The 27,059-nt window shown below is 40.7% G+C and overlaps 3 protein-coding genes across 5 annotated transcripts in view; 2 read left to right on the forward strand and 1 right to left on the reverse strand.

Annotated features, from left to right (window-relative positions):
• The window catches only part of rassf7a (Ras association domain family member 7a), a 34,001-nt gene extending 30,611 nt beyond the window's left edge, over positions 1-3,390 (forward strand). For all 3 annotated transcript variants that reach the window (XM_029434038.1, XM_029434037.1, XM_029434039.1), the window contains 3 exons: positions 1,113-1,287; positions 1,378-1,485; positions 3,087-3,390. In XM_029434038.1, coding sequence (XP_029289898.1) covers positions 1,113-1,287; positions 1,378-1,485; positions 3,087-3,118 — 315 coding nt within the window. In that variant the 3' untranslated portion in view covers positions 3,119-3,390. The remainder of the gene's footprint in view (positions 1-1,112; positions 1,288-1,377; positions 1,486-3,086) is intronic.
• A 4,741-nt stretch (positions 3,391-8,131) lies between these two features.
• On the forward strand, positions 8,132-20,352 carry phrf1 (PHD and ring finger domains 1). The gene is given in 20 exon segments (XM_029433922.1): positions 8,132-8,214; positions 9,082-9,225; positions 9,362-9,520; positions 9,780-9,976; positions 10,124-10,207; positions 10,324-10,457; positions 10,818-10,909; positions 11,155-11,333; positions 11,605-11,737; positions 11,870-11,994; positions 12,142-12,335; positions 12,643-12,765; positions 13,319-13,473; positions 13,912-15,612; positions 15,615-15,753; positions 15,887-17,085; positions 17,245-17,321; positions 17,875-17,988; positions 18,153-18,281; positions 18,412-20,352. Coding segments are annotated over 19 exon segments (5,181 nt in total). The 5' UTR covers positions 8,132-8,214; positions 9,082-9,137; the 3' UTR covers positions 18,571-20,352.
• A 411-nt stretch (positions 20,353-20,763) lies between these two features.
• Positions 20,764-24,995, reverse strand: irf7 (interferon regulatory factor 7). Its single transcript, XM_029433871.1, has 10 exons — positions 24,859-24,995; positions 24,312-24,465; positions 23,604-23,775; positions 23,411-23,511; positions 23,232-23,283; positions 23,017-23,118; positions 22,700-22,902; positions 21,931-22,132; positions 21,695-21,810; positions 20,764-21,565 (listed from the first exon to the last, which is right to left on the reverse strand). The coding sequence occupies exons 1-10, from the start codon at positions 24,864-24,866 to the stop codon at positions 21,377-21,379; spliced, it is 1,299 nt and encodes a 432-aa protein (XP_029289731.1). The 5' UTR covers positions 24,867-24,995; the 3' UTR covers positions 20,764-21,376.
• Positions 24,996-27,059: the final 2,064 nt, after the last annotated feature.

Genomic DNA, 27,059 nt, shown 5'->3' on the forward strand with positions numbered 1-27,059 from the left:
TTATCACCTGGAAGAAACCAGATGCTTTTATTTCCTGTAAATGACACGACATTATGGGAACATAATACAGTATAATATATAGTATATAGTATACAGTCATCAGTTAGCTGATGGGTCGGAGCTGCCTGCCGAGTGTTTAAGTGTTGGTGGTGATGAGCACAGCGTTTCTGTCATTAGGCTAATGGAGGGCAGACCTGCAGGTGTGAACTGCCTCAGCACGCTGCCGCAGTCCAATATAAATTACATGTGCACACACAGACACACACACAGACACTGGGGTTGGGAACTATGCTTCCTGTACTGTGTGCAGACACATTGATTAAGCACAAATAGATAGTCGATTAAGACCGATTGACTGGCCTGCTTGTGTGCATCACCGTTTAATCTGTGGGAGCAAAGGTGATGCCACTGTCTTGATTGAGCATCTCTGAACTCCACGTTGTCAATAATTGGAGCTCATGAATATCTTTGCTCCCCCAGCATCTGGTCGATTAAGACAACTTTGAAATGCAGCAGGCAAATGAGCATTGTTATGTATCCGTGTATCGGTTTTATGTCTCAGGCGGGCTGGAATCTGATGCAATTATACAAAAATGCTTATGGTAATCGTGGGACTTTGATGATTCGTTGTAGCTGAATGGTCTGATGATGGGTGATGGTCTGTTTCAGCGGCTTGAGACCAGACATGTAGACTCTGCTGCCCCCTTATGGTAAAATGTTGCTTAGCATTTACAGTAGAAGTAATGTGACATAAAGGCAAAATACAGGAGTCCTGCCTTAAATACATTAATACTTCTAATCATGCTGTTGGTGTGTTATGATTACAGTTATCAATAAAGTTAGTTAGTTACAAACTTTATTGTTACTCTAAACTTTATTACAAATAAGAATAGTAAGGAACAGTAAAAACATTGGGAGAGCGTGGAGTTTAATGTCATGCAAAACATAATTATATCAACTGATTAACAGGCCTGTTATCCCATCCCATTTTCATATGCTGCGCCCTTTTATAGGCAAACATGGTGTCAGTGTTCAGTGAGTCATCGCTGACTGATTGTGAGCTTTCAAGTCCTTTTGTTTTCCTCACTAATCCTTAGTCTTTTCCATCTCAGGCCAAACAGGAGGAGCTGGAGGAGTTGAATAAGGAGCTGAGGCAGTGTAACCTGCAGCAATTCATTCAACAGACAGGTGTCCTGCCAGCACACACCCACTCACGCACAGAGCTTCAGGAGCAACTGGAGCAGTTAGAACTGGCACATCTTCTGCAGGATGGATACAGGAATGGAAGTATGGAAACAAAAAATATATTTTCAAACTCAACATTGTGTACTCAACCAAATGACTTGCCCTCTAAAGATATTTCTGTCTCTCCATCAGGCTACAGTGTAACTCAAGTGGAATCGCCGCCTCGCCCCACTGCCAAACAATTCCTGGGACATCCACGCAACCTGCAAAACCCTCTAGTGTCCAGTCTCAACCCTGAGGGTGTGTATGTGTGAGACCCTGCCGCTTCCCAAGTCCATCTTGCTCTGCTCCTCTTCTGCCCTGCCCGTCCCCTGGTCCCAGAGTCCCTTGCCCCCATACTTTCTACCCCGGTTTGTTTGGATTTAAGGCTACATCTGCCGTTCTTGGTGTTGGGTAGTGGAATCATCTGTGTGGTGGAGGTCACTGCTACTTCTCAGCAGCTTTCCTGTGCTCTACCTTTTAAAGGCTAAAAGACTTCTCTTCTGCGCCTAACTCTCAGTCTTTGCTGATTCCTGTCTGTCATTTTTACAGCTGATTTAACACATTCCTCTTTGCATTTTCTCACCTGTCCCTGCTTTAACTCTGTGGGTCTATCTATCCTTCCATGTTATCTCTACTGCCCGCCCTTCTCCTCTCTCACTGTTTGCTTCCGGACTGACGGACAAGTAGCTGCTTACGTTATACTTAACTACATCTGGGAACTTTCTCTTAACCCCCCCCCCCCCCCCCCCCCCTCTGTAATACAGAGCGGCCTTCCCACCCTCAAGTCAACAGTCGTCTACCGACGGCTGCTTTTCGCCGTATCTACACGTAACAAATCAATCATTGCACTGGGAATGACTGTAGCAGACATTCTGATTGTAGTACTGTTTTTATACTGTGACATGGAAAGATATGAGACCAATGCCATTTCAGTTTGCCTTTTATGTATGGATACTATTTATATGTGAGATGGGGTGTATCTATACAATGCCTTGTACTTTGGTGACGCTTGACTTCCAAAGAGCAAGAGCCTTTTCCCGGAAGGGCTCTGCAAAATGTATTGCACTGTCCCATTCTCTTCCTGTGTGAAGCCTTGGCCCTGGTTGGCCTACAGAGAAATGCATCTTTCTGCTCTGCTCGAAGATAATTTAATTTTAGGAGCTTCTAGCTTTTGCCAGTCTATTTTTGTCGAGCTCCACGCTATAAGAGGGGATGCATTTCAAAAGTAGCGCAACAAAGGCCATGGCTTGTTAAGTTATCTTTCTTTCTGCTCCATTGGGATGGATGCGTCTGGTTCTTTCGCTGCCATCACACATAACATCTGACCTGTCATAACTTGTATTGTGCCTCAGTGTACTGTAGATTTAGAATGAGCTTACTTACCTTAAGCCCTTACAACAAACATCAAGCGGACGTGGGGAGCTGTTATTTTCACTGCATCGGCTGTCTTTACTTCACAAATGACCGTCCAAACCACCTAAACTAATATTTACTTTATCATAGCACTTAGCATCTTATTATGTCTATATTATGCTGACAGGTCAAAGTGACGTGTGCACTCTCTCCTTACCGTCTACTGTGTGCTGTTTTCTTTGTGGGATTATACAACCGCTCCTTACTTGGGAAACTACAGATATCTCAGTGTTTGTTTTCTTAAAAAACAATTCTGTCCCAAACAGCTACTCTGACTACAAGACTTCAGGACATACCCAATAACTGGTCTTGTGTCAGATCGTGCTTTTCATGTAGGCATGTGTGAATATCTGGATTGACCCTGGTCTCTCCTGCTGTGTCTTAGCTGGAAAATGTTTTCTAAACAAAGGGATCATCATCCCTACTTATTTTTGTGTGTTTTGCAGTCCTGACATCCCGAGAGTCGTCATGGAGATAAAACATGGACCGCAGGGCCAAAGGAAAAGTTATTCACTGTTCTGTCACCGCCACCTCTTATTCAACCCCTTTCTTTGTAACTCATTATTTAATCCACCATGATATACATACTGTATATATATATAAGACAAATATATTTACAGAGTTTTGCTACTGTAAACACTGCAAAGTATCTGTATGAAATGTAAAATAATTTAGAAACCTTTTACGTAGAGCAATTATTACTATGACTGTGTATTTAAATATAATAAAAATGTGCATTGTGTAAGATAATCTTTCTTCCAGTGATTCTCTTAATGCCCTGTTTACAGAGTAACATTTTATTATAATCATCCTAGTAACTAGGAGTGGAGGTGCAGTGCTTCTGTAATACCCTGCAGTAAATATTTAACACACCAGTGTGCACTTTCTAAAAATGACAGTGCCATGAAGCTCCTATGTGAAATGCATTATGAATATGTTATAGCTACTAAAATATGCATGCTCTCCTCATTGCTTGTGGTACATGGGTACTTGATTGCACTCTCATTTCTGAGCATTTTAAAGCCAGTATTCACAGGTGGCAGATTAAAAGTTCATAAAGTGCATCCTTGGATGCAGAGGGAAATGTGGCAAACATCCTGGTATCGCGTTCCCTGCTGATATGGGTGATGTAACACAGTATATATACAAGACATGTGACCATAAAGGCACGAGGGCACTACAGAACAATCAATGTAATTGTAAATGTACCTTGTTGATAGTTTTGAAGTCTATTGTTCTTGGGTATAGTAAGGGATAGCATTTTCTTTCTCAGCAGCCGGAGGACATCTGAGTAAATTGTGGGCAATTTTGTCATCTGTTATCACAATTCAAACCCGGGCATGATAGGATAAACACACGTCGCACTAAGACGGTTACTGCACAACACTTTTGTCCTCCACCCCTTTCCTGTTTGTTTACCCAGGAGAGGAAGGTTTCTGGCTGTCACAGACTGCGTGACGTGAGCCTTCCTTGTGCTCTGGCTAACCCCTGATTGAAACCCTGTAGATTTCTATAAATACTCTCATCTCGTCACATTTTCCTGGTAAAATCCCAAACATGCAGATATATTCCTTTTTATTTCAATATATACACCAATTGATATAAAAAACAAAAAAACGCCTTGAAACATTTTCATTTATTTCCACTTTGTGCCCTTGTTGTTCTCTCTTGACAAGTACGTGAGATGCCCAGTTTAGATATTAGATTAATTATGTAGAATTGGATTTTACTGAGTAGATTTAGAGCTGTCTGGCTTGGCAGGGGTTAGATAAGCTCCAAATCCTTGTTTAGGTCCCACTGTCTGGACAAGCCCGGAGCATGGTGCAACACTGACCCCTACATGTGGACATGAAGGATACTGCACGTACACCTAAAGTCGAAATACTAAATAGTTCTCACCTCCTACCTTCACATTGAAAATAATTATCCTTATAATTTTCCTTGTAATGTAGGGTCAGTGTTGTACATGTACTTCTTCCCCATTATCATACATGCAAATTGAAATGTATCTAACCTCCCCCACATTATAATCGAAACCCAGAGGACTCCAATCTCATAAACGGGACAATAACAGATTATGATGATGCTTAGGACACCACACTGAAGGAATTATGATCGCTCATAGAATGGCACTCCACATGAACTCCATCTAAATCTACTTTGGAAGGTGTCGGATTAATTTAAAAGGGGTCACAAAGCTGAACGTTTGACCACTTTGGGATGCATTAATAATAAGCAGGCGGGGAAAAGAAGATCCTTATTGGACAAGAGTGAGCGTGTCCACATTAAGGGCCAGAAGTTAATGAGTCTGACATACTGCACTTATCTATTCCTCTGTGTCACAGTGAGTCATTGTGCACTGATGGCAATGAAACATCCATACTGAAACCAAGAAATGTATCACACAGTGGAGTAAAACAGAAAGTAAGATCCATGATGCCACAATTGATTGAAGTACAAACTTTACTTGTCACTTGAGGGATGCATTTTACAAACCCACATGGTACATAACATAGATACAGATTTTCTTATTTGGAACAAACTTGTAAATAATTAGAAAACAGCTTTAATAGTGTAAAGGGGTGGACACATTACTGTATTTCTTCTATCCAATTTGTTATAGGACCAAGTTCAGTGGTTTTATATTAATGCTCATTTTTCCCCAGGGAAACTCTTCGGGAAGCTCTGGAGGGCACCTCGAATTGGGAACCAGTATGATTATAATGTCTGAGCCACACATATGAAACAGGAACTGCTACAAAACACCAATAGTCTTGACAGTAGGTGACATTAGAGAGGTCGGCTCTATAAAAGTCACTGGCCCTAAATAAGGAACAGTATGTGCACATAGGAGGAAGTAGGCTACAGTACACATGGAGGCCACTGGGAGGTCAGTCATGTATCGCACGCCTGTCCCAGCAATGTGCATGGGACATAATAAAGGGCCGCTTAAAGATCTGGGTGTTTGTCTGATCCGGGGGTGGCTGTTCTTGGATGAGCCAAACATGTGAAGTATTCCCAAAACCAGGTTAGCCGCTGTCACACGCACAGTGGAACTGGCAACTGGCACAATGTGCGTTAGTCAGTGGCTTACCTGCTTTTAGATATCAGATATTATACTGATAACCATAAGCACACACAATCTGTGGAGTAACACAGACAAATGCTGTGAAATAAAACAAAAATAAATCAGACATAATCAACATGAAGAGTGGAGATAGGATATATATTCTAGGCTATTAACATTACTTATACTTAGAAAATATTGTGATTTGAATAAATAACAGAAAATGATATCACAATTCAAATAAATCGAGAAATCTTTTGTCCCAACAATGCAGGCTACTTCAAAATGAGAAATTACAGTTAGTTCACGATGTACCGAAATACATGAAGATGCTTTCAATTTCAATAGTCATAAAAAAAGTTCCAAAATAACAAATACATCTGACAATTGTAAAGATATTTAAAGAGAAATTACATATAATGATTTGTTGGATGTGGCCTATTCATCCACACCATATATATAGAATAAAGAATAGTGACAAATAAAGGGAGCTACTTACCAGTCCCAAGTTTTCTTTTGGGTTAATTTTAAAAGAAAGAAGAATTTATTTTTGCCGACAGGAACCTACAAACCATCTATCCAAACATCCAAATTGTTTTTTCTCTAAAAGAAATCACTGTGCATGGTTAAAGTTAGGTGCATTTTGAGGATATAGTACACCGACGCTGAAGTTCAGTTCACTTGCACTATCCCCTACCCTGCCCACTCCCCTGCATCTGCAACCCGACCTGGTTATGCAAACTAGAAAGCAACTGTCATCGCACGCAGCCAATGGGCTGCCGAGTTGAAGTTGAATAACCCACCCGTTATAAAATATCGACAAATAAAAATCTGTTGCAGGTGGGATTTATGAGGCCAGCAAGTTCAGTTGACTTTGGGAGTTATAGTTGGGGTGCGGCGCGTTCAGTTCTGCACGTCGTACATTAGGAATAAACCATTCTCTCGTTAACAGTTTCTTGCCCTGGCAGATTATTTATTGCAAACACCAAAACGACACAACTTTTTTTTTTAACCTTTAAATAGACGCCATGCGATGTGACAGTTAATAGTGGTGGTGGGATAAATGTAGTTTAAACTGGTTTGGCAAAATACGCCCTACCCCTACAGTGCGAAGTGGTTGAACTCGGTTTACTTGTAGTAAGTGTTGCCATGAGCAGAGTGTGGCTGTGCACGTACCAAGGATGCAGCATGACAGTCTGATCTGATGATGACGACAAGGAGGGCGATGAACTGAGCGAGAGTATTGGACACCGCTAAAATTTGAATTTGTACATCATATGAAAAACGTGAGGTGCATTTAGAGTTTAAATACAGAACACTCATTGTACTCAAATACATCATTTAAATCGTATAATAGCAAATAGGGATAGGATCTACCATATACTCTCTCTCTCTCTCTCTCTCTCTCTCTCTCTCTCTCTCTCTCTCTCTCTCTCTCTCTCTATATATATATATATATATATATATATATATATATATATATATATATATCAACAATTTCAAGATTAATTGTAAAACACACCCCTTTTTAGATATGCACAAAAAATGACTTAACTATTGACTTGACCCCCTTGAACTTGTCAGCTAGAACATGATGTTCTTTCTTTGTTTCTTGGATATTGTTAAACAATCTTTGGAGTTTGGGTAGGTCCATTCTCAAGGTTTCTTCTGACCAGTTCTTGACTGTCAAAGTCCTACCGGATTATTCACAGCCAGGATACACATAACCCCATGACATCAAGTAACAAATCAGGATTACATTATATTATGTAACAGCTGTTTTGCAATTTTTGAGATACCACTAGGAGGCGACAGTGGCACTTGTTTACTGTATTGGCTGCATGTGGCATGTGACAGGTGCCTCAAGGAAATGATAATAGGCAGATTAAATATGTCGATTGTTCAGACTTTAATTTTCTTTTTTGATTATTATAAAGTAAGGGTTGTGTGCTGAGTGTAAAATATAACTATGTCATAATTTATTATTAAGACATTCGTAATTTGCCACAAACAGTTTACTCCTGCACACTTGTAGATTGGACACCTCTTAGTGTTACGTGAACTTTGAACTATACTTCTAAACTGAACAATATATACTGAAATTAGGCCATATGTCCCTGTTTTGAGTTAATTCTATGTCTGTTTTCTCTTATTGTAATGCACTTTGTGCTGCATTGATTGTATGAAAGGTGCTATATAAATATAGTGTATTATTATTATTATTATTATTATTATTATTATTATTATTGTTATTTGTTAAGTTTGTGTGAGTCTCTGTAAAGTAACGTGCTTTATTGTTGAACATATTGCCTTTAATGTGATTGGACATATTCTTATAAACATAAATACTGTAGTGGGCCTACATCTCAAATAAATGAGTACTGTCTCTTTAAGAGTCCCAGTTGTCTGAGTGCACTCTGCCATTTCCGTCTCTAGCCAGCCGGTGGTGTCACTCAACAACCGTGGAGACAAATCACTTCAAATAATACCTCACACTACTGAATAGGGTAGGTTTGGTTTAAATTACTATAAAATGCGGGAATAGGACATTTCAGTTCTCAGTAATAAATGAAGAGCTGGTGTAAATCCCCCCACAGTGTTTTAGTGCAGACCCTGAAGGAGCTTGCACCGTTAGTTGACATTCGCTAAATTTAGCTACTCTGAAGCTAGCTAACACGTTACACTGAAGCTAATGGTACTAGCCAGCGTAATTTGTTCTTTAACAACAGCATTACATGTTAGTCTCATGTTGTTGTCAGTGCATATATCTATAATGTATATATCTACATATATGCTGCATGTATATTTTATCCGAGGCATATGTGAAGCACTCTGTTTGGTGCAGAGTTTTCTTCTTTGTTTACAAATGTAGCCATAGCATAGTGTGCAGGCTGCTGCTAGCTAGTAAACTAAGGTTAGGTAACCTTTTCCTGTTTGCCTGCAAACAATACAAGTAAGTTAAAAACTTTGGTTAATTTAAAACTGCTGTTCTGTAGATTTTTTTGTAACCATTCACGAGTTCTCAAATGTCACTCGTGCTTAGTAAGCAAGTCTTGCTCTACTAAATGTGTCTGTTCACTGTAGACATTACTACATCCCATTGACCAAGAGCACACGCTTGATGATCATTTCCCCTCTCTACTCAAGGACAAAAGTATCACCTTGTCATTACATGAAGTTGGTTCAATAACTTTCAATCATCTGCTGTCCTTTTAAACAGTGAGTAGATTGGCTTACATGCAACCAAAACACTTAATTCTTAATGAGATTATGTCAGACCCAGTTGTGTCATTGTGTTAAAAGTTTGTACACAAGGAAAAAACAGACATTGACTGCAATTAAACATTATCTGCAATTCTGGTCTATTTTCTAAGGATTCCTTCAGAGAAATCTGACAGAAATTGTTCAGCTGTTTTGCTGATGGTCAGCCATGGATGAAGATGACAGCCAAGAGGAGCTGATCAACCGCAGTACGTCCAACAGCAAAGGAAAAAGGCCTGCATTGTGGGACATCTCAGGTAGCTTGTTTGACATGCATGTCATGTATACGAGCATGAGCTCATAGTACATGTTTTTCACCACATTGCATTCACTTGTGTAAGAGTACAGTACCAAATGTACCTTTAACACCTCATGCATTTGTTTTCTTCTTAGATGACTCAGACAATGTTGAAGAGGAGTCTGAGGAGGGAGAGTCTGACAGTGATGAGGAGGAAGAAGAGGAGGATCACCTAGATGGAGAGGAGGAGGAGGAGGACGAGGAGGAGGACGAGGAAGAAGAAGAAGAAGAAGAAGGGAATGAAGAGGAGGATGGTATTAGTGACTGCCTTTTACAAGATTATCACATAATTATTTTTTGCTCAACTTGTTTTTCTGATATAGGTTTATGTAGCCTAATAACAAAGAAACTCTCCTGTAGTCTCCTGTTGTACATCTCTGCTATATACACTACACACGTGTTGTGTGAAATATGCATAGCATTATTTGCACACTACTTTGTGTTATGCTGCAATATCCTCTAAATTTAGTATGTCAAGTACATTCACAATAGATTTCTTCCTAATTTTATCAGATGAGGAAGAGGAGGGAGATGCTAAGGCTGAGGATGGAACTTTTGGGGGAACTTCTGCTGACCTTGAAGGGATGAGCTCGGATGAGGACGCAGAGAAGTGTCCCATCTGCCTTAATTCATTCAGCAGCCAACCTGTGGCAACACCAGAGAACTGCGAGCACTACTTCTGTCTCGACTGCATCCTTGCATGGGCCAAGGTGGGCTTATATGTTATATGTTGTATGAGCCCAACGATGAAGCACTTTGTTAGAGAGAACCTTATAGCTCTTGATTATCAGTATATGCTCAGCATTTAGAGGAAGCCAAACGGCTCATTTCTGTCGTTTTTGTTCTCTACTACTTAGAATGCAAACTCGTGCCCTGTAGACCGTATTGCCTTCAACAGCATATACCTACGGAAATGTCATGGAGGAAAAGTGAAGAAAATGGTGAGTGTGTTCAGTCTTTCGTAGCATAACTTCTGGAATATTTATTAACCCAATTTAGTCAAATTTTTGTGGGCTAGGTGTTTATGTGGGATTTTTGTGACGTCTGCTTCATTCAGATCACAGTTCAAAAGCCTGTGAAGGAAGGGCTTGAGGAAGTGGTAAATTTTGACCTGGAACAGACCAACTGTGAGGTGTGTGGGGGGAGTGACCGCGAGGACCGCCTCTTGCTCTGTGATGGCTGTGATTCTGGGTGAGATAGATATTTTGTACTAAACTAGAAAGGCACTCGGAGATCGCAGACCTCCGCCAAGGCCGTTTCCTTAAGTGAAAAATATTGTGTGTATACAGTATGTCCCATGATTCAGAGCCACTCCAAAATGTACCAGGTTCTTCCATGGCCCATGCCACACTCTTCCACCAAGGGACATGAACATCGGGCCAGTATTTGTCTGTAAATCTGCTGACCAACAAACTGAACTGAAAACATAACCTCCTCGGTGGAGATAATAACCCTTTTTTTAATGTGTTGAAAGACAGCGTTTGCCTTTATTGCAGCCTTAATTCCTTTTCTTATCATCAGAGAAATTAGTTAATTCTTTTTCTTCCAAAGGTATCACATGGAGTGTCTCACGCCACCTCTTAACTCTGTTCCTGTGGAGGAATGGTTCTGCCCTGAGTGTGAAGCCAGCAACCGTCGCTCAAGTAAGCATTTAAGTTATTTGCCTTCCTAAATTCATACTTACTCAAACAATATTTTTCTTTGTTGATTTGCTCTATATGTTTGTAACTTAATTTCAACGAAAATATGTTGCAAAAAAACGAATTCATATAAATACTACATATTTACACATAACCTCATTCATTATATTACAAGTGGCCAGGATTAAGAATTGTTTGCACTCATTAGCATCTTTTCAAGTCAGACGTTTACATTATTTTTCACTCAGGGGTTTCAGTTGAAGAAGTCAGTGATACAGAGAGCCTCCCTTCTACTGCCCGTCCTGCCACCAGTCGCTTCCAGTCCGGTGCTGCAGGTCCCACCAGAGCTATCGCCCGAACTCAGCAGAGCGAGAGGGTTCGAGCCAATGTCAACCGGCATCGCATCACACAGGCACGCTCATCGCAGGTTTGGCATGAGGCATGACGCTTCAGTCTTGGCTTATTTTTTAACTAACTTCTGAAGTATACGCGTTGGCTGGATCTTGCAGAAATGTCTTGATGTTCCACAAAGATGGTTGTTGTGCAAATTTGATTTACTGATCGCATTTATGACTCATGAGTTGTGCATTTGTGTACTGTACGTTAGTGCCGTTGACAGGAGAAATGCGTTTTGGAGTTGTGTTTATAAACAATGTTTTTTTTTTAAAGTGGACCAATGGAGTATTGTTCTCTTTTAGTTGGCGCCCACGTATCTGGTTCAGTCCACTTGGCTGGATGACACTATTAATACTGTGGTGGCTGGGCTCAACACAGCTGTGTATATACGGGACTTCACACCTCGTCCCCCATCTAGCCGCAGGCGCAAGACCGGTAAGTAAGCACACGCATCCAAATGATTTGTTCAAAGATACGATTAACATAATCACCAACACACACATCAACAAGACATAGCTAGGAATCCGAAATCGTGATGCGTTTGTGACCTTTGTTTTATTTGAACAGCAAAACGCAGAAAGGTCAGAAGAAAGACGACAACTTCTGCTAAAGGTAAAAACGGCAAAGGAGCAAGTACAGGAGTGAAGAGGAGGAAACGGAGAGTGAGGAGGACTAAATTCAGAAAGAAGCTGGTGAGTGTGTCATCAACATCAGTCTTGAGATTTAAATGATTTGGTTTTAACATGTTCACTAAAGTAAAAGAATTGTATTAATAATAATCATTTATTTGAGATGCTTTTCCCTCTAAAATATACTCCATACCTATGTTTTCCCAATAGATGTTGAAAAAGACAGCCACTCCTCGAGGCCGTATTGCTAACAATCTCAGAATTGTGAAGAACAAGAAGAACTCTTCGCTTCCCACAGTATATCAGCCGTCAGAGAACACGCTAAGCAACATGCGCGCTGACATAGGTGCAGCATCGCTCTCTATATATGGAGATCCATTTGACCTGGATCCATTTCTGGATCGGTAAGGAGACTTGTACATATTGTAGGTTTGACCCTAATACAATTTTACACGCTCCAAATATCCGTAGATGTTTTTATCATAGGGTGGAGTACAGATGCTTCCTGACTCCTTGGTACAGTAAATCATTATCACATACAAAGAGTTTTTTTTGCAAAAGTGAAATCCATGGCTCCTGAATATGACCTACAATTACAAATTCAGTTTACAGAAGAAATATTTGAATAGTTTTATACATCATATTCTTAAGCTGAGAATATACAGTGTTTATTATTAAGCTAATTGTGCATTACGGTATTAATTTGACCAGTGAGCAAGAAGAGCAGCAGGCCCGCGTTACATCGCTGTTGGAGGCCAAGAGACGAGGGATCTCCCGCTCTGCTCTTCGCTCTCACCAGCCTGTAGCTCGACCAGTCACTGCAGGCCTTTCCAGGTAACATCCCCTTTGTGCCATGATGGGTAAGGTTTGTTGTCCAGAACAGATCCTGATTTTAAATTTTCCGAATTCATAGGTAACTAAGTAACATGTTTCTGCGTGTCAATCCCTTACATCACCTAAAATGTAATGCCACATGGTGTAAGAAATCCAGAATTTCTAAACGTCCTGAAGTCTAGTTATAATGAACATGTATACCGTGAACATGTGCATGACATGATGGAGAATATTGGTCACAAAGAACATTGCTTTTAATGAGAAATGACAGTTTATGGCAGTTTAAATCTGATGAAAACAATATTAGTTTTAGCCACTGACAGTTGGTCAAATGTGTAATCTGTTTGGCTAAGAACCAAAAATGATGAGCAGATTAAAAAAACTGAAATGACCATTTCAAACACTACTAATGTGCATCATGTTATAATTGCTTATAAATGTAACATGTGAGGTGTCTTAGATTTCTCAGTCTTTGGGATCACGATGGTATTCAGCCTGATGGATACTAAATAAATATGGTTGATCTAATTAAAGGTTTGCTTTGCTACACCAGGAGAGGTTTGGATGTGCCCCAATCAGGGGGTGTCGTGGAGGTGGCTCCTGTGCCCGACCTCCTGGGAAGCATCCTATCGGGACAAAGCGTCCTCTTGATGGACAGCTCTGATGTCGTTATTAATCGAGATGGTTCCCTAAAAGCTACAAAGTCATGTAAGTGTGTGTGGCACAGACCAAAGTTCTGACTTCATCTTACCTCTTTTCAAAATAATTGATGCGATTGAAATAGAGATATCAAGTCCAGCTGTTGAATATCAAACAACTTCAAACCAACTGCAACCTGAACGCTTCATGTAAACTGCACGACTAGTTGCTGAATATAACATTAAAAATCCACAATCTGGCGACAAAGAAGGCCAGCGGTTCTGCTTGTGTTCTCCCACATAGGCAGTGAGTTTCTCACTTATTCTCTGCTGATTGTGACTGACTAAGCCTGTTGCTGTCACCATTTCCCATATTCTGTGACGTGTTACTCTGAGTAATGACTGTGCGCAATGTCAAATGTGCAAATCAGCTGAACAAAGCAAAATTACTTAATTATTCCACTCTTTATATGTGTTTATAATAACAAATAAATAAATTGTGTTACAGTGATGCCGTCTGCGTTAAACGGTTGCAGCTCAGGAGATGCCAGCACTCAGATCAGCCCTGTGATGTCTCCCAACCAAGGAGACAGTTCTCCGTCTCCCTACTTGAACAGAGACCTACCAGGACCCTCCAATAGCCCCATGAACAGACCTTTCTCCCAGAGCTCTTCTTGCTACATGCCCTCCTCAGCCAGCCACATCCAATCATCTTCCCATTCTGATTCACCCCGAGGTCATCCAAGTTTGCGGCTACCGAGTCCGACCAGACCCACGCAGCCTCCTGGTCAGCAGAGGAGCAATGGAGAAAGAGCCTGCAGCCCCTCCTCCTCCTCCTCCTCCAAGTTAATGGCCTCTTCACAATCCCAAACTAAAAAAACGGCCACAAAGCCCATGTGGGTAGATGTGTCAGTGCTTCCTAGGATACCAAAAATAAAAAGGGAGAGCAGTGATATCACAAATGATAGCACTAGTCAAGGTGGCAGCAGCGGCAGTAATCAAAGCAGCAGTAGTGGTAGTAGGAGAAGTAGTAGTAATTCTACCACCCGCAGTAATAGTTACGGCCTGCCAGAAACGGGCATGAACAGCCTTGCTGGGGACGAGGGAAGGCAGCAAAGTGTAGACCAGCACAAGGGCAGGGCTGACGGTCAGGCTCAGAGGCAGAGGCCTGATGGAGCCGGCTCGTCCTCAGCCTTCTCCAACTCATTCTCCTCTTCTTCCTCCTCCACTGGCTCTTCTACCAGCCACCCACGTTATTCTTCATCTTCCTCATCTTCATCAGCTGTGAGCTTCCGCATTAACTCCAGTGGGAACTCCTGGCAGTCAAGGCGGCTGAGTGGCTCGTCAACCTCTGCTGCTGGAGTCAGTACGCAGGCAACCCGGAGAGAAAAGGAAGACGACGCGAAAAAAAAGAGACTGCTGCACAGGGATAAACAGATGCTCCTGACATCACGTACACCGCTCAATGAGGAACAAGGCAGTGATAATATCTATGATCCCTTTGATCCCACTCTGTCGGACTCAAGCAGCTCAGGCGATGAAGCTCAGAGCACAAGTCTGCATGGTAGCTTCCGACATGCCACACGTGAGGGGACGGCTCCTAGTTTAGGAAACGAGGAGCAGCAGGAAGTGATTACTGTAAAAACTGAAACACAGGAGATTGAGGTTTCACAGGAAGAACTAAGGAGCACTCAGGAAACCACATCGCAGGAAGTCAGATTCTCAGAGGAATATGTCAAGGTAGAAAAAAAGACTGAGAAACAAACAGCATTACTTGCTACTAAAGTTAAGAAAGAGCTAGGGTTAGAGGATGCAGGGGAAACTGAAAGGTTTGGTCACAGCGTAAAAAGCAAAAAGACAGCAGACACCACACCATCTGTTCAACACAGCCTGCATCTTTTAAAGACTGAGAGAGAGTCTTTAGAAGAGAAGAGTGGACAGAGCGTTGGAACTCCACACAGTGCTCCTCCTGACTGTAAGAACGATTCATCAGCATCTAGCTCTACTCCCACCAAGAAGAAACAAAAGCCAGAAACTAAATCGGATTCCAAATCCTCTCACAAGTCAAGAGATTTGGGCCATAAAAAGAAGCCCATCCCAGCTGCGAAAGAGAGACGCTCTAGTAGTCCAGAGACAGACAGAGGTAGGAGAGTAGACCATCATGCCTCAGGCCAGGGAGGCCGGCACAAAGAAAAGGAGACGGACAGAGAAAGACTTCCAGGCGGTCAAGATCTAGAGAGCGGATGAGGGCACCCTCAAACTCAGAAAGCTCTCAGTCCAATTCCCCTGATAGGACTCGCGGAAAGACACGGCGGTCCCGGTCCCGTTCCAAAGACAGGAGGCGATCTAGGTAAATATGTAATTCTTTGTCCAATATTCCTGGTATCATATATTTAGTCACCATCTGTTTGACGTTAAGACCTTGATTGAGGACCAAATAGTTTTCTTCAGTTAAGAGATGTGTCTGTTATTACTCATTTTAGGTCTGGTTCCAGCTCTGGCAGCAGAGAGCGTTCAAAGAGGAAGAAGCCCATACCAAGGAGCCGGGAGAAAAATGATGGCAGAGAGAGAGACTGTGATAGAAGACGGGTGTGGCAGAACAAGAGACACGGTCGGTCACGTTCCAGATCCAGATCGAAAGACATTGTTCGTGCTCGGTCTGTCTCAAAATCACGGTCGAAATCGCGGTCCAGATCCACATCCAGGGAAAGGAGGAAAGACCACACGCGACTGCAACAGTCGTCTCTCTCCTCCAGAGACAAGGTGGAGTCACGGTCAAAAGACAAGCGGAGACGCAGGTCTAGATCTAGCTCAAGAGAGAAAAGGAAAGAAGAAGGATCATCATCCAAGAGTTCTCAGAAAACTTCAGGGTCCCGTGTCTCGTCCTCTAAAGACACAAAGCCGTTAACCGACAAGAAAAAAGAGAAGGATATAACTCGAAGCTCCCTCAAAGAGGAAACAGTCGCCACAGTGAATAAACAGAATGCTGCCCTCTGTACTGCCGCCTCTGAAGTTACAAAGAAAGGCAAAGACCTCAGGGCAGATGGCCAGGCCACAACAGCGGAAAAGGTGAAAGAGATGAAGGTTGAAAGAGAAATTAAGAAAGAAAAACAACAATCTCTTGATATGTTTGAAGATTATTCTTTTACTAAACCAATTAAGAAAGAAGAAACTGACATTCATCCTTTAACGGTAGCCAAAAGCATAGATGAGGAGGGAAACGAAGAAGACCCCATCAAGACTGAGACGTTTGAAATCCCCATCGTTAAATCTGAGCCAAGTTCCCCAGAATTATGCCACTTTCCCCCTGCCCCGTCATTTCCCACACTGACCGCACCTGTTACAGCCGACAGTCCCCAGGACACAGTCTCTCCGTCTCACCCAGAGATAATGGCCTCCAGAGAACAACCAGAAACTGTCCCTGTAAGGCAGGAAGTTCAGCAACCCTCAGACTCTGATGATGACTTCAATGTTGACGTGATGCTAGACAACCTGGACTATGTGAAGACTGAGCGCACAGAGGAAAGCGGTGCATCCGTCAAACAAGAGAAGGAAGTAGAGGAGGGGAAGACTGAACAGGTGTCGACTGTAGTGGGAGCCAAATCCAAAACTCAAGTGAAGAGGGTGACCTGGAATATACAGGAGCCTGAGGGACCTCAACCAGAAAAGAAATCTGCAAGCAGTAAGTGTTTCTGCAGGATAAGCTGCAAACACTGATTCTAGATCCAGTTTCACACACAATCGCTAACTTTATCTTGATATGTTGTCTTGCAGGCACAGATCAAAAAGTGTATTTTGTGTCTGACTCAGCTAAATGTTTTCTGAATTATCTCTTGCACAGAGCTGTCTTTGTATAAATTGAAGCTGAAGCAGGAAGGAGCTCGCAGACCCTCGTCAGCAGTCCAGACATCCAGTAAGGTAGGACAGACTCACTTGTTACTGCAGACTTTTACCAAATATTTCTAGCATCAAGTCCTTTTAGACATCAAGCGTTTAATGCCATTACATGACCAGAGGGTGGCAGTGTCTATCTACAAAAAGCAACAGTACTGGCTGGGTAAAGTCACGTAGTAGAGACTGAAACTGATACTGACATGTTTTCAGACCAAACGAAAGTCAAAGCCATTTTGTGAAATGAAACTACCTAATCAAACCCACTGTCTAGCATTTGATGTATTCACCATTCCAAACTGAGCATTATCATCCTGTACAGACGTGCAATATAAGAGTCTATATACCACCAAATTACTGTTGGTCAAATAAAGCCAGCAATTTGGAGACATCGTCATGGATTGTGGGAATTCATAATAATTAAGGAATTATAATATGGCACTTTTCAAAGGTTTCTGACATCTTATTGACAAAATAATGGTTAATTGCGGAACTAAATTGCTTAATCGATCTTTTACTCTATCCTTGCGTAATCTTTTAGTCACTTTCTTATCCACATGATCTCCCTTGACTTCCACAGGACATCACTGGAGCCTTCAGTCAGCCCTCCAAGAGGGGTGCTGTTGGTCCGCTCAGTTCCTCCTCTAGATCTGATGTGCAAGGAGAGGAAGGGGATTTGTTAAGGAAAGACCAGGTGAAGCTGGCTTTTGAATGTTTCAAGCTTTGAACTGAATATCTCAATGAGTCTCACATTGTCTTTGGTTTTAAATCAACTTTATAACTAGTGTCCTACTTTGATCTGAATATAAACATCAAACAAACCTCATGTCATTTGTGATGTTTTGCTCCTGCCTTCAGTATTTGAAGAAGCTGCACATGCAGGAGAGAGCTATAGAGGAGGTAAAGCTCGCCATCAAGCCTTTCTACCAGAATAGAGACATCGACAAGGATGAATACAAAGACATTGTACGCAAAGCCGTCCAGAAGGTGAGTTCAAGAGTTTGCCAAGATACTGAAAAGTTTGTCGCCAACCCACAACTTCAAGTGCTTTTGGAGTGACTAAGGGTTTCCTGAGACTATATAAGATATGTAATTCTCTTGTGTTCCTGGTCATCAGGTGTGCCACAGCAAGAGTGGGGAGATCAACCCAGTGAAGGTGGGAAATCTGGTCAAGGCATACGTGGACAAATACAAACACGCTAGGAAACACGGCAAAGGAGAGGACTTAGGGCAGACACAGGAGAGTGAGGACATGAGCATCTCTGATAGCCCATGAGGAGGCGTACATTAAAGGCAAGGACAGCCACACCCACTGAAAACACTTATTCATATGTTTAACTTTGTGTCCTACCACTGGCCGTCATCTCAAGCTCTCAAACTCAATCTAAACAGTTCGCTAAGATCTGCTCACGGCTTCAAGATGAAACATTTTCTACACCACGAGTTTTCTCTCTTATTTGACTTTTGAGGATCAATGTTTCTTCTTTGTTGTTGTTGATCACTTCAACTGCACCTACTGAAGTCTTGTGCTTGGACTGCCACTGCCAAGAACTGGTCTCGTTGGGTAGTACTGCTCAGAAACTTAACGGGAGACCTGGAGGTTGTGCCTTAAAGAGGCAAATCTCAAAACCCCTCCCATGGAGTGATACATCAGGGAGCTTTCTCCACTGGGAGGACGCAGCTTGGGCTTTGACTTTCACACGGCTGTTTTGTTTTGTGGGAGTGAAGGGGTGTTTATCAGTAGGCAAAACGTTTTGTTGGTTAAAAAGTGGTATACAAGTATGCAAAATATGCATATTTAAGACATTTGTAACATTAAGGAACAACACTGTTATGCAATTTTTGTAGAAAATGTATCCGTAGAGATATTCAACAATTTTAGATTTGGTTGTAAATATTATAGATTTGATATATCCACTTATATCTTCCTTTCATCTGTGTCGCCTGTTGCGAATGACTGACATAAATGGTTCTAGTTATTAGAGTTGACTGGTTTGTGTTTTGTATTTTAAAGCCTCTGTTATCGGTCTTCGACATCTCTTATATCCTCCATGTCTAATGTCTAGATGTAGTCCAGCGTACTACAGGGGAATCCTGGCTCAGCAGTTCCAGATGAATAATGGAGTCGCTCCTCTCAAATAGCAGCCTCTTCTTTTTTTAGGCATACTTGTTTTATTATGCTCTGAACAAACCTTAGGATCTCAGTATTATCCGTTTTGCAACCCGTGGCTGAAATGTAGAAAAGCAGCTTTTAGAGAACTGGGGAATATTTTGTTTTTGTGCCAAAACAGTAAAAGATTTAAATGCATCATTTCACTCAATAAAAAAGATCAAATTTGTTTTTGGGCATTGTATTTTTAAACAATGGAGACTCCCGCGCCACACTGCAGTATATAGATCAAATAGAGTTTAGTTATGGGGTTATAATACAGACTTAATGTCTCAAGATGTCTATAGTTTATCACTGTCTTACCTGCTGCTGTCATGTACACAAACATTTCAGCTACAGTTAAAATGTTTCTTCTTGTGTGTGCTTTGTATTAATAAGTATGAAGCTAATTGTATTGGCATAATATCATGGTTTTGTGAGATTAATTTATAGGCCATATATAATAAAAACAATGCAACAGCATAAGTCACAACATTTTCCAAGCTAGGTATGTTGGAAGTAAACGGCTTTAGTTGGGAACACTACAATAATCCTCTCAGTGTTCGCCTGACAGTCAATGTGTCTTAACCCGAAACCTCACTCTCCGTGATATCCTCGACTACTCTGCGGTGCTTTCTTTTACACAAATGTTCATGGGAAAGTAATTCTGCGTGTCCATAACTCTGTTGTCCATAGTAGTTTGTTTGATAACTGTAAAGGTGGATTATGTGAGTGTTTGGACTCCTTTGTTATTGGGCTTTATAGAGCCGAGGACTCTGAGTGGAAGAATCTACGAAGGTGCTCATGTTTATCTGAATGTATTTTACTTTTGTTCTGCATTTACTTGACAGGCCAGGTGTGTTTTAAAAAGGGAACACAAATGATAATAAATCACTGATGATAAATAGGGTTTCGTCTTAATTCAATTACTTCCTCATATTCTGTCCTGGTGTCATATTTCGGTTCAAAGGATTTGGGTCTTGAAGGTAACATCTGAAGATAAGAGAATCATAGTCATTGCTTTTTTTTTTTTCTTCCTGCAATGTAATCACCTCATGTGTCTTTGTGTTCAGTCCCTTATAAACTGAAAACAGACTCTTTGTAGTCATTTTTCTTTTCTTTTCAGGGACCATGTTTAAAACAAGTGTTTTTTTAATAGCTACTTTGTAAACTACTTAAGAGACTTTAAGTTTCAAAGATGAATGTTTCTTTGGAAAGAGGCTTAGAGCAAGCAGTAGATTATACCCTCATTTAAAACAAATCTATCTATTATACAATCTTTGTATATTTTCAGCACAGTGGTAATGAACTGAGACCTCATTCAAAGTTTCAAGCTTTATTTCAAATATAAATAATGCCAGTGCGGTTTATTCAGTAAGAAAAGTGCAAAAGGACCAGCCGAGTATAAAAATGGTTAACAAATTCTGAAGTGCACACCAAAAACATATATATTTTGCAGTTAAGCTTCCTCATACACTATTTCTGCATTTTACAAGCTCATAAATATGTGATCAACCACTATGTTGGTTAAAACAAACATATCAACTAAACAATACATTTCATTAAGAGATGATTTGACATTTACAGTAAATCATAAGAGTTTATTCTAAGGCAAGGCCTTTGAGTTGAGTAATGTAACCGTCCAATATTGGAGGAGTTCATTTCTACTAATGTAGTGATAAAAGTGTCATTTCTTTCCTAACATTGACAAATATGAACAGGAGATCATGCACAGCAGGAGGGTGGAGTTACTGTTGATCAGTGATAGCATTACGCAAAACCCAATTAAATGTTGTGTCTTCCTCCTTCCAGCTTCTCCGACACATTCAACAGGTCGTCAATTTGGCTACTTTTTAAACAAAGCTTTGGGCAAGAGCAGGGTGTGGACCCATAGGTAGTAGAAATAGTCCCCATTAGAGGCAAGTGAGAGATTTCAGATTTGAGGTAGAAACGGCACAGCAGCCCGTGCTGCCTCTTCAGCTGTCGGTAGACTAAAGACAGAGTTAATGAGATCATAGAGGCTGTTGTGTGAGATCTGGAGGCTGACGTTGGCGCTGTGAAGAGACGAAGCCCCCTCCATCTGTGCCATCTCATGAAAGTGTCGACAGATCAGAGGAACCACCTACGGGGGCAAAGTGACACATTGAGACATTTTACGGCACGTGAAAACTGCAATACTGAGAGGGAGATGATCTCAAACCCCATGTGTGTCTTTGAGGGGAAGCTCAGGGAAAACAGCAAAGCGTGTTACCTTGACTACAATGAGCTTCTTCTCCAAAGGTTTTCCATCAGGAAACTTCTCTCCAAAGCACATGTTGATGGTGTAGTCGGGAGAGCGGCCATTGTTCTCCTTAAACTGCTTCAGTTCTGAAAGGGATACAAGTGGAACCATTTATTTCACAGTGCAAACGAAATGCTGGCTTCATATAAATAATAGTAACAAGTAGTAATTGTGTTCCAATAAATGAGCAAGAGATCCACACCTACCGTTCACATACTTCTCAAAGCTGAGGAGCTCCACCATGGTGTTCTGGGGCAGCTTGCTTGGGTTTGGGTGAGCCACACTGGGGTCACTGGTGCTGGCAAACACATGGCACCTGTCCTGTCTCCAGGCATAGATACCAGTGTCCCGTACCACCAGGAAGAGACCTCTCTGGATGCTGCTCAGGATACAGTTGGTGTACTCAACCTGGTATTTAAAAAAAAAGAAGAAGTTATAATTAGAAGAACTTACATAAAACATTTTTTTGAGGATGTACAGTAATATAGTTGTATGTACATTAGTATCGGGTCAAAGTTCTTTAGTAGTTATTTTTTTACAGTCCTCTTTCCAAGAGGAAGTGTTGGATATTTTTAGAACCCATGTGCCTTTTTTGAAACGTGTTCCTATACTTTGTACTTAAAATAACACGTGACACTGAACTTCTTTGCCCACAGGTAGCGCTACAGAGCTACATTTCTTGCGACGGTGTTTCCCCATTTTGTTGTTTCTTGTGCATGCACTTGAGCACGCTGGTACACATCACTGGAAGGAAATGCATTCACCATGTCCCACACTGACGGGGTACTGTTTTAAAGTTTCGGCTGGTACTCCAAGGCATATGACAAGAATATTTAGTCTGAATTTGGCATTTCAGAATCCACATTACATCTTCTTAGAGCTAAACAACTAACTTTGATTGTCATTATTAAAGCTTATTCTTATAAGGATTCTTCTTTAGGTTACACAAAATGTCCATCTGATGTAATCATGTACCTGTTTTTGGTCCAGCAGACATTCAGTGGAGGGGAAGCAGAGATGGTGGGCATTGAGCTCAGGGGCCTCCTGGTGGTAGTGGAGCTGGAGAAGTGCAGTTGCAAGCGTGGTCTTTAGCATTTCTTTTTTCCTGTAGTGTATGGAGATCTCCAGGTCATATATACTTGGCTGCAGAGGTAAACTGAGGACTGGCGGAGGATTCACTGTCAAAACAAAACATGATTCAATCTTTACAGATAATCAATTGGAAACATTTTTCCCAGTCAAGCATTTCATTCCAATAAAGGATTTTGATTTTGATATTGAACTGAACATACCCTCGCAGTAAGAAAGCTGTGGGTGGTTCTTGGCTGCTACAGGATAGCTTTCAGTGACAGCTGGATTGTGCTGATTATAGTTTTGTGTCCACCGTTGCTCATCTGTTAAAGACAATACATTTAACCTTCATTATAAACCATGTACAATCATAAACAAGTGGAGAGGTTGTTCTTCTTATACTTTAGGGTATTTCCTTTTGCATAAAACACTGTACCTGATGGTTGGTTGCCAAGATCCAAGGCCATGAAATTGTTAAGAAGAATATGCTGTTTGGAGGGAAAAAAGCATCGAATTTAGACATTTAATAAGTATTGAAGGGAAGAAAACACCACAAAGAAGATCTTTGTGATATTATACCAATTAACAGAGAAGTGAATCCAGGCAATATTGCACCTCGTTTCCTGAGGCTAAGTACTCTATGGTAGAGTCGTAGATATCTGGAATCATGTCACAATCCTCCTGGGAGTCTTGTTTTGGCAGATTTTCATAGTTGTCTGCAGATAAAGAAAACAGACGCACATTAGTTTTGCATTCAAGCTCTAATCGGTGGAATTAGAAGACTTGGATTAAGTTACTAAAATCTTACACTCAGTCTTGGTAATCTCATAGATTTTATGAGGGTCATCAGAATTCTTGGAATTATCCATTATCATCTTGAAGAGCAAAGAGAGGCTGTTCAGAGCGCACCGGAAGTTGGTTTTCCACCTGGCCTTGTCGTTGGGGAACTCGTTGATTTTTCCACTCGCTACTGCCCATGCCTGTGAACCATACAAAGAGAAGTTTAAATACACTCTATAAGCACTCGCATTTAAACAAAAGGGCTGTCCTATCATCACAAATGCAGACAGTGTAGAGGAATCTGCTATCACTCTCAAATTAAGTTCTGGGTTTGTAATCACTTGGTAAACACCTAATTTCAAGTTTTCCAATGTGGAAAAGTGTAATTGCTGGATTTTTACTTAACAGTAATTAATTGTCTTTTTAAACCACTTACAATGTTATTGCTACTGTGCCTCTACTTTGACCAAAGGCAAGTGGAAGTGCCACCACTGGTGTTGGCACGCTATAATTGACCCTGTCAACACCTGCCATACTTAAGCAATCCGTAATGTAAATTATTTCCTTGAGAAACCGCCTATGAGAAGTGTTTTTGGCACACTATTATACTTCATAAATACATAAAGTAATACCCCATGTGTCTCAGACAGATGTCAACAAATCCATTAACATTTTATCTTATCACATTGAGCCACATCAGATTGCAATAACATGGTTAATAGGTCGTTACACCTACCCGGAATATTTTACTGTCCTCATCATTGCAGTCCTTCCTAGAGTTGTGCTTCCAGGGGACTCTGAACTTGTTTTGGCTCTCATAGCGCAGGCCCGTGTACTGGCCCGTCCCCACCTGCTCTATGAGCCAGCTGGCAAACGGAGGCTTGGGAAGGCTGAGAGGAAACATGACAAATCAGTGTTGTTCTTTAAATGAAACATTTCACAAGAGCAGAGAGAGGAAATGGACACAAAGAACTCAACCACACATTAAAATGACAGCACTGTGGTGAAAGATACAGTCAGTTTACAGTCAAGTTTGTCTCTCTTCTTATACAGACAGTTAAACACATACCCATGCAGCACCATAGACCATCACCATAGATGGACTGGCCAAACAATATTCAGCAACATGCACACTTATTCAGGACATTACACAAAAGTATTTTACTAATTCAACACACACAGGAACTAACTACTTCACAATACATGTAATCCAGTCACACCAAAAGAACAGAAGAAGACATATAATTAAAAAAAGAATAAGGAATTGATGAAGCTATCCTTACCTTTGCATGTCTCAGTAGGTGTGTTGCTCTCTACAGATCTGCTGCTGTGGTTCCTCGGAAGCACTTTTTGTGATTTTATAGAAGCAACAGCCAGTGACACTGTTTTGATTTCTCCTCCCCTGTTGGACGATGCAGCGCAATCGACATTTCCGGCGCACCAATGGGTTCGTTTGATTCATGGACAAGCAGGACGTTTCCTCATCACACAGCGCATTAAACACACGGTTGGCCGCTCACGGTTGATACATTGAAGACACCCTCTGCAGACGGGATGCAGACGAGTTCGTTGAGAAAGTGAGATGCCTCTTTCCGATAAAGTAATTGAGAGAAACTGAAAGTAAAGCTTTGCAAATTGTTGTCTCTCGTTTCTTTTTTCTTGCGTCATCAACATTTCATCATCCACACCCCATGTAAATGTTTTCCTTAAATCCACTAAAGCCTGAAGTCAAGCCTAGTGGGTTTTGAATACATACATCAGCAATAATAGGATATACTGGAATACAGAGGGACACTGTAGACTATTTAACGACAATGATACATTCCCCGTGATATCATTAATATATTATATCTCAAATAAGTATACTGATTTTGGATCTCTCTCTAAACATAACCTTATTTTTCTAGGGAATGGTGCTAATCCTGCTGTAGACCTACATACAAAAAAAAAAGAAACCGGTTTAACCAGACCAGAGTATGTGGGCCATTAGTCCTGCAATGCCAGTGGTGGACAGTAACTATGTACAAGTACTGTACTTAAGTATAAAACAAGCACTTTAAATTTGTACTTGAGTATTTCCATTTACTGCTACTTTATACTTCTACTCCACTACAATTCAAAGATAAATGTTTTACTTTTTACTGTTACTTTGAAGATTCAGATTTATAATACAAAATATTGTCAACAAATGATTTATCATGTATTATTATAGGTTAAGATAAACTTTACTGATGCCTTGGGGAAATTCACAAGCTACCCTGTAGGATATATAGTAAAAAAAAACAAAAGCAGCATTAAAGTCATGAACACATAATGCATCAATAATTATAATTCAATAATATAATTGACATTATTCTGAAATGAGCTTGAGTACTTTAATTTGTGTACTTAAAGTACATTTTGATGTCAATACTTTTACTAAAGTAACATTTTGAATGGATCTGAGTACTTCTTCCACCACTGTGCAATGCCAAGTATTATTTTCAATGGGAGCACTACAGATGAATAGGGTAAAAACTAATGAACTACTATTAATTCATTAATAGATATCACCATGAAACTTCCCCAGTTAATTCCTTACATTAAGACAATTTCTTTGTAATAACATTGTTCTTAAATGTTATGTTTAAATATGCAAATGAGCCATTATTATTGCTGCATTCTTGTGAATTTCTAGAAATGTGCGGATGCAAATAGACAAAGCGTAGTAAAATAAACACCTTAATGTGTATTGTGGATGTTTTATTTCCACTAGTCTATAAGAAGACATGTTATGAGAGCAACATAGCCCAAACTCTCATAATTGACCATTGCATGAAGAAACAATGTTTTTGTGTATAGTGCCTCAACTTAAATTAATTAAGATACTAATCCCAAGCCTTCTAGACATACTTTACACATATATTTATATATTTTATATGTATTATAAAATGATTTAGCTGACATTTCAAATGTTATGGTGCATTCATAACAAATATGGCGATTCTTAAGGAACATGTGTTTGTAATGTAGTATTGGAGTAGTATACAGAACATGTGATGTGATGCAAGTGACCCATATAACTAGTTATTCAAAACATGGAACTATAGATATAGATATTGTGGTATTTCTGATCCCTTGGTGAAATTGTGTCAACAATTTTCAAAAAGGTGGTTTATAATATGAAGGTGCAAGGCTACATTACAACAGGCCACTGCATTTTCAGATATTGATGATACGACCAAACATTTCTAGGTAGTTTCAGTTCTGATGACAACTGGTGACTGTCAGTTAAGAGGCATTAGCATCGAGCTCCACCTGCTCTGACCTGTACTTTTGGAGAAGTATTGTTGTCCCAAGAAACCAACTCTGTTTCGATGAATTTAAATAAAAGAAGTAAATGTGCAGTGTACTCAAGTATAATGTGGGACTTTCAGAGTTAGAATCCCTGCAGGTGTGCAGTTGTTTCGTGAGTTTGAATGAGACTGAATATTAATAACCAGAC

The sequence above is a fragment of the Cottoperca gobio genome, chromosome 6 (assembly GCF_900634415.1).
Source record: "Cottoperca gobio chromosome 6, fCotGob3.1, whole genome shotgun sequence".
Lineage (NCBI taxonomy): Eukaryota > Metazoa > Chordata > Actinopteri > Perciformes > Bovichtidae > Cottoperca > Cottoperca gobio.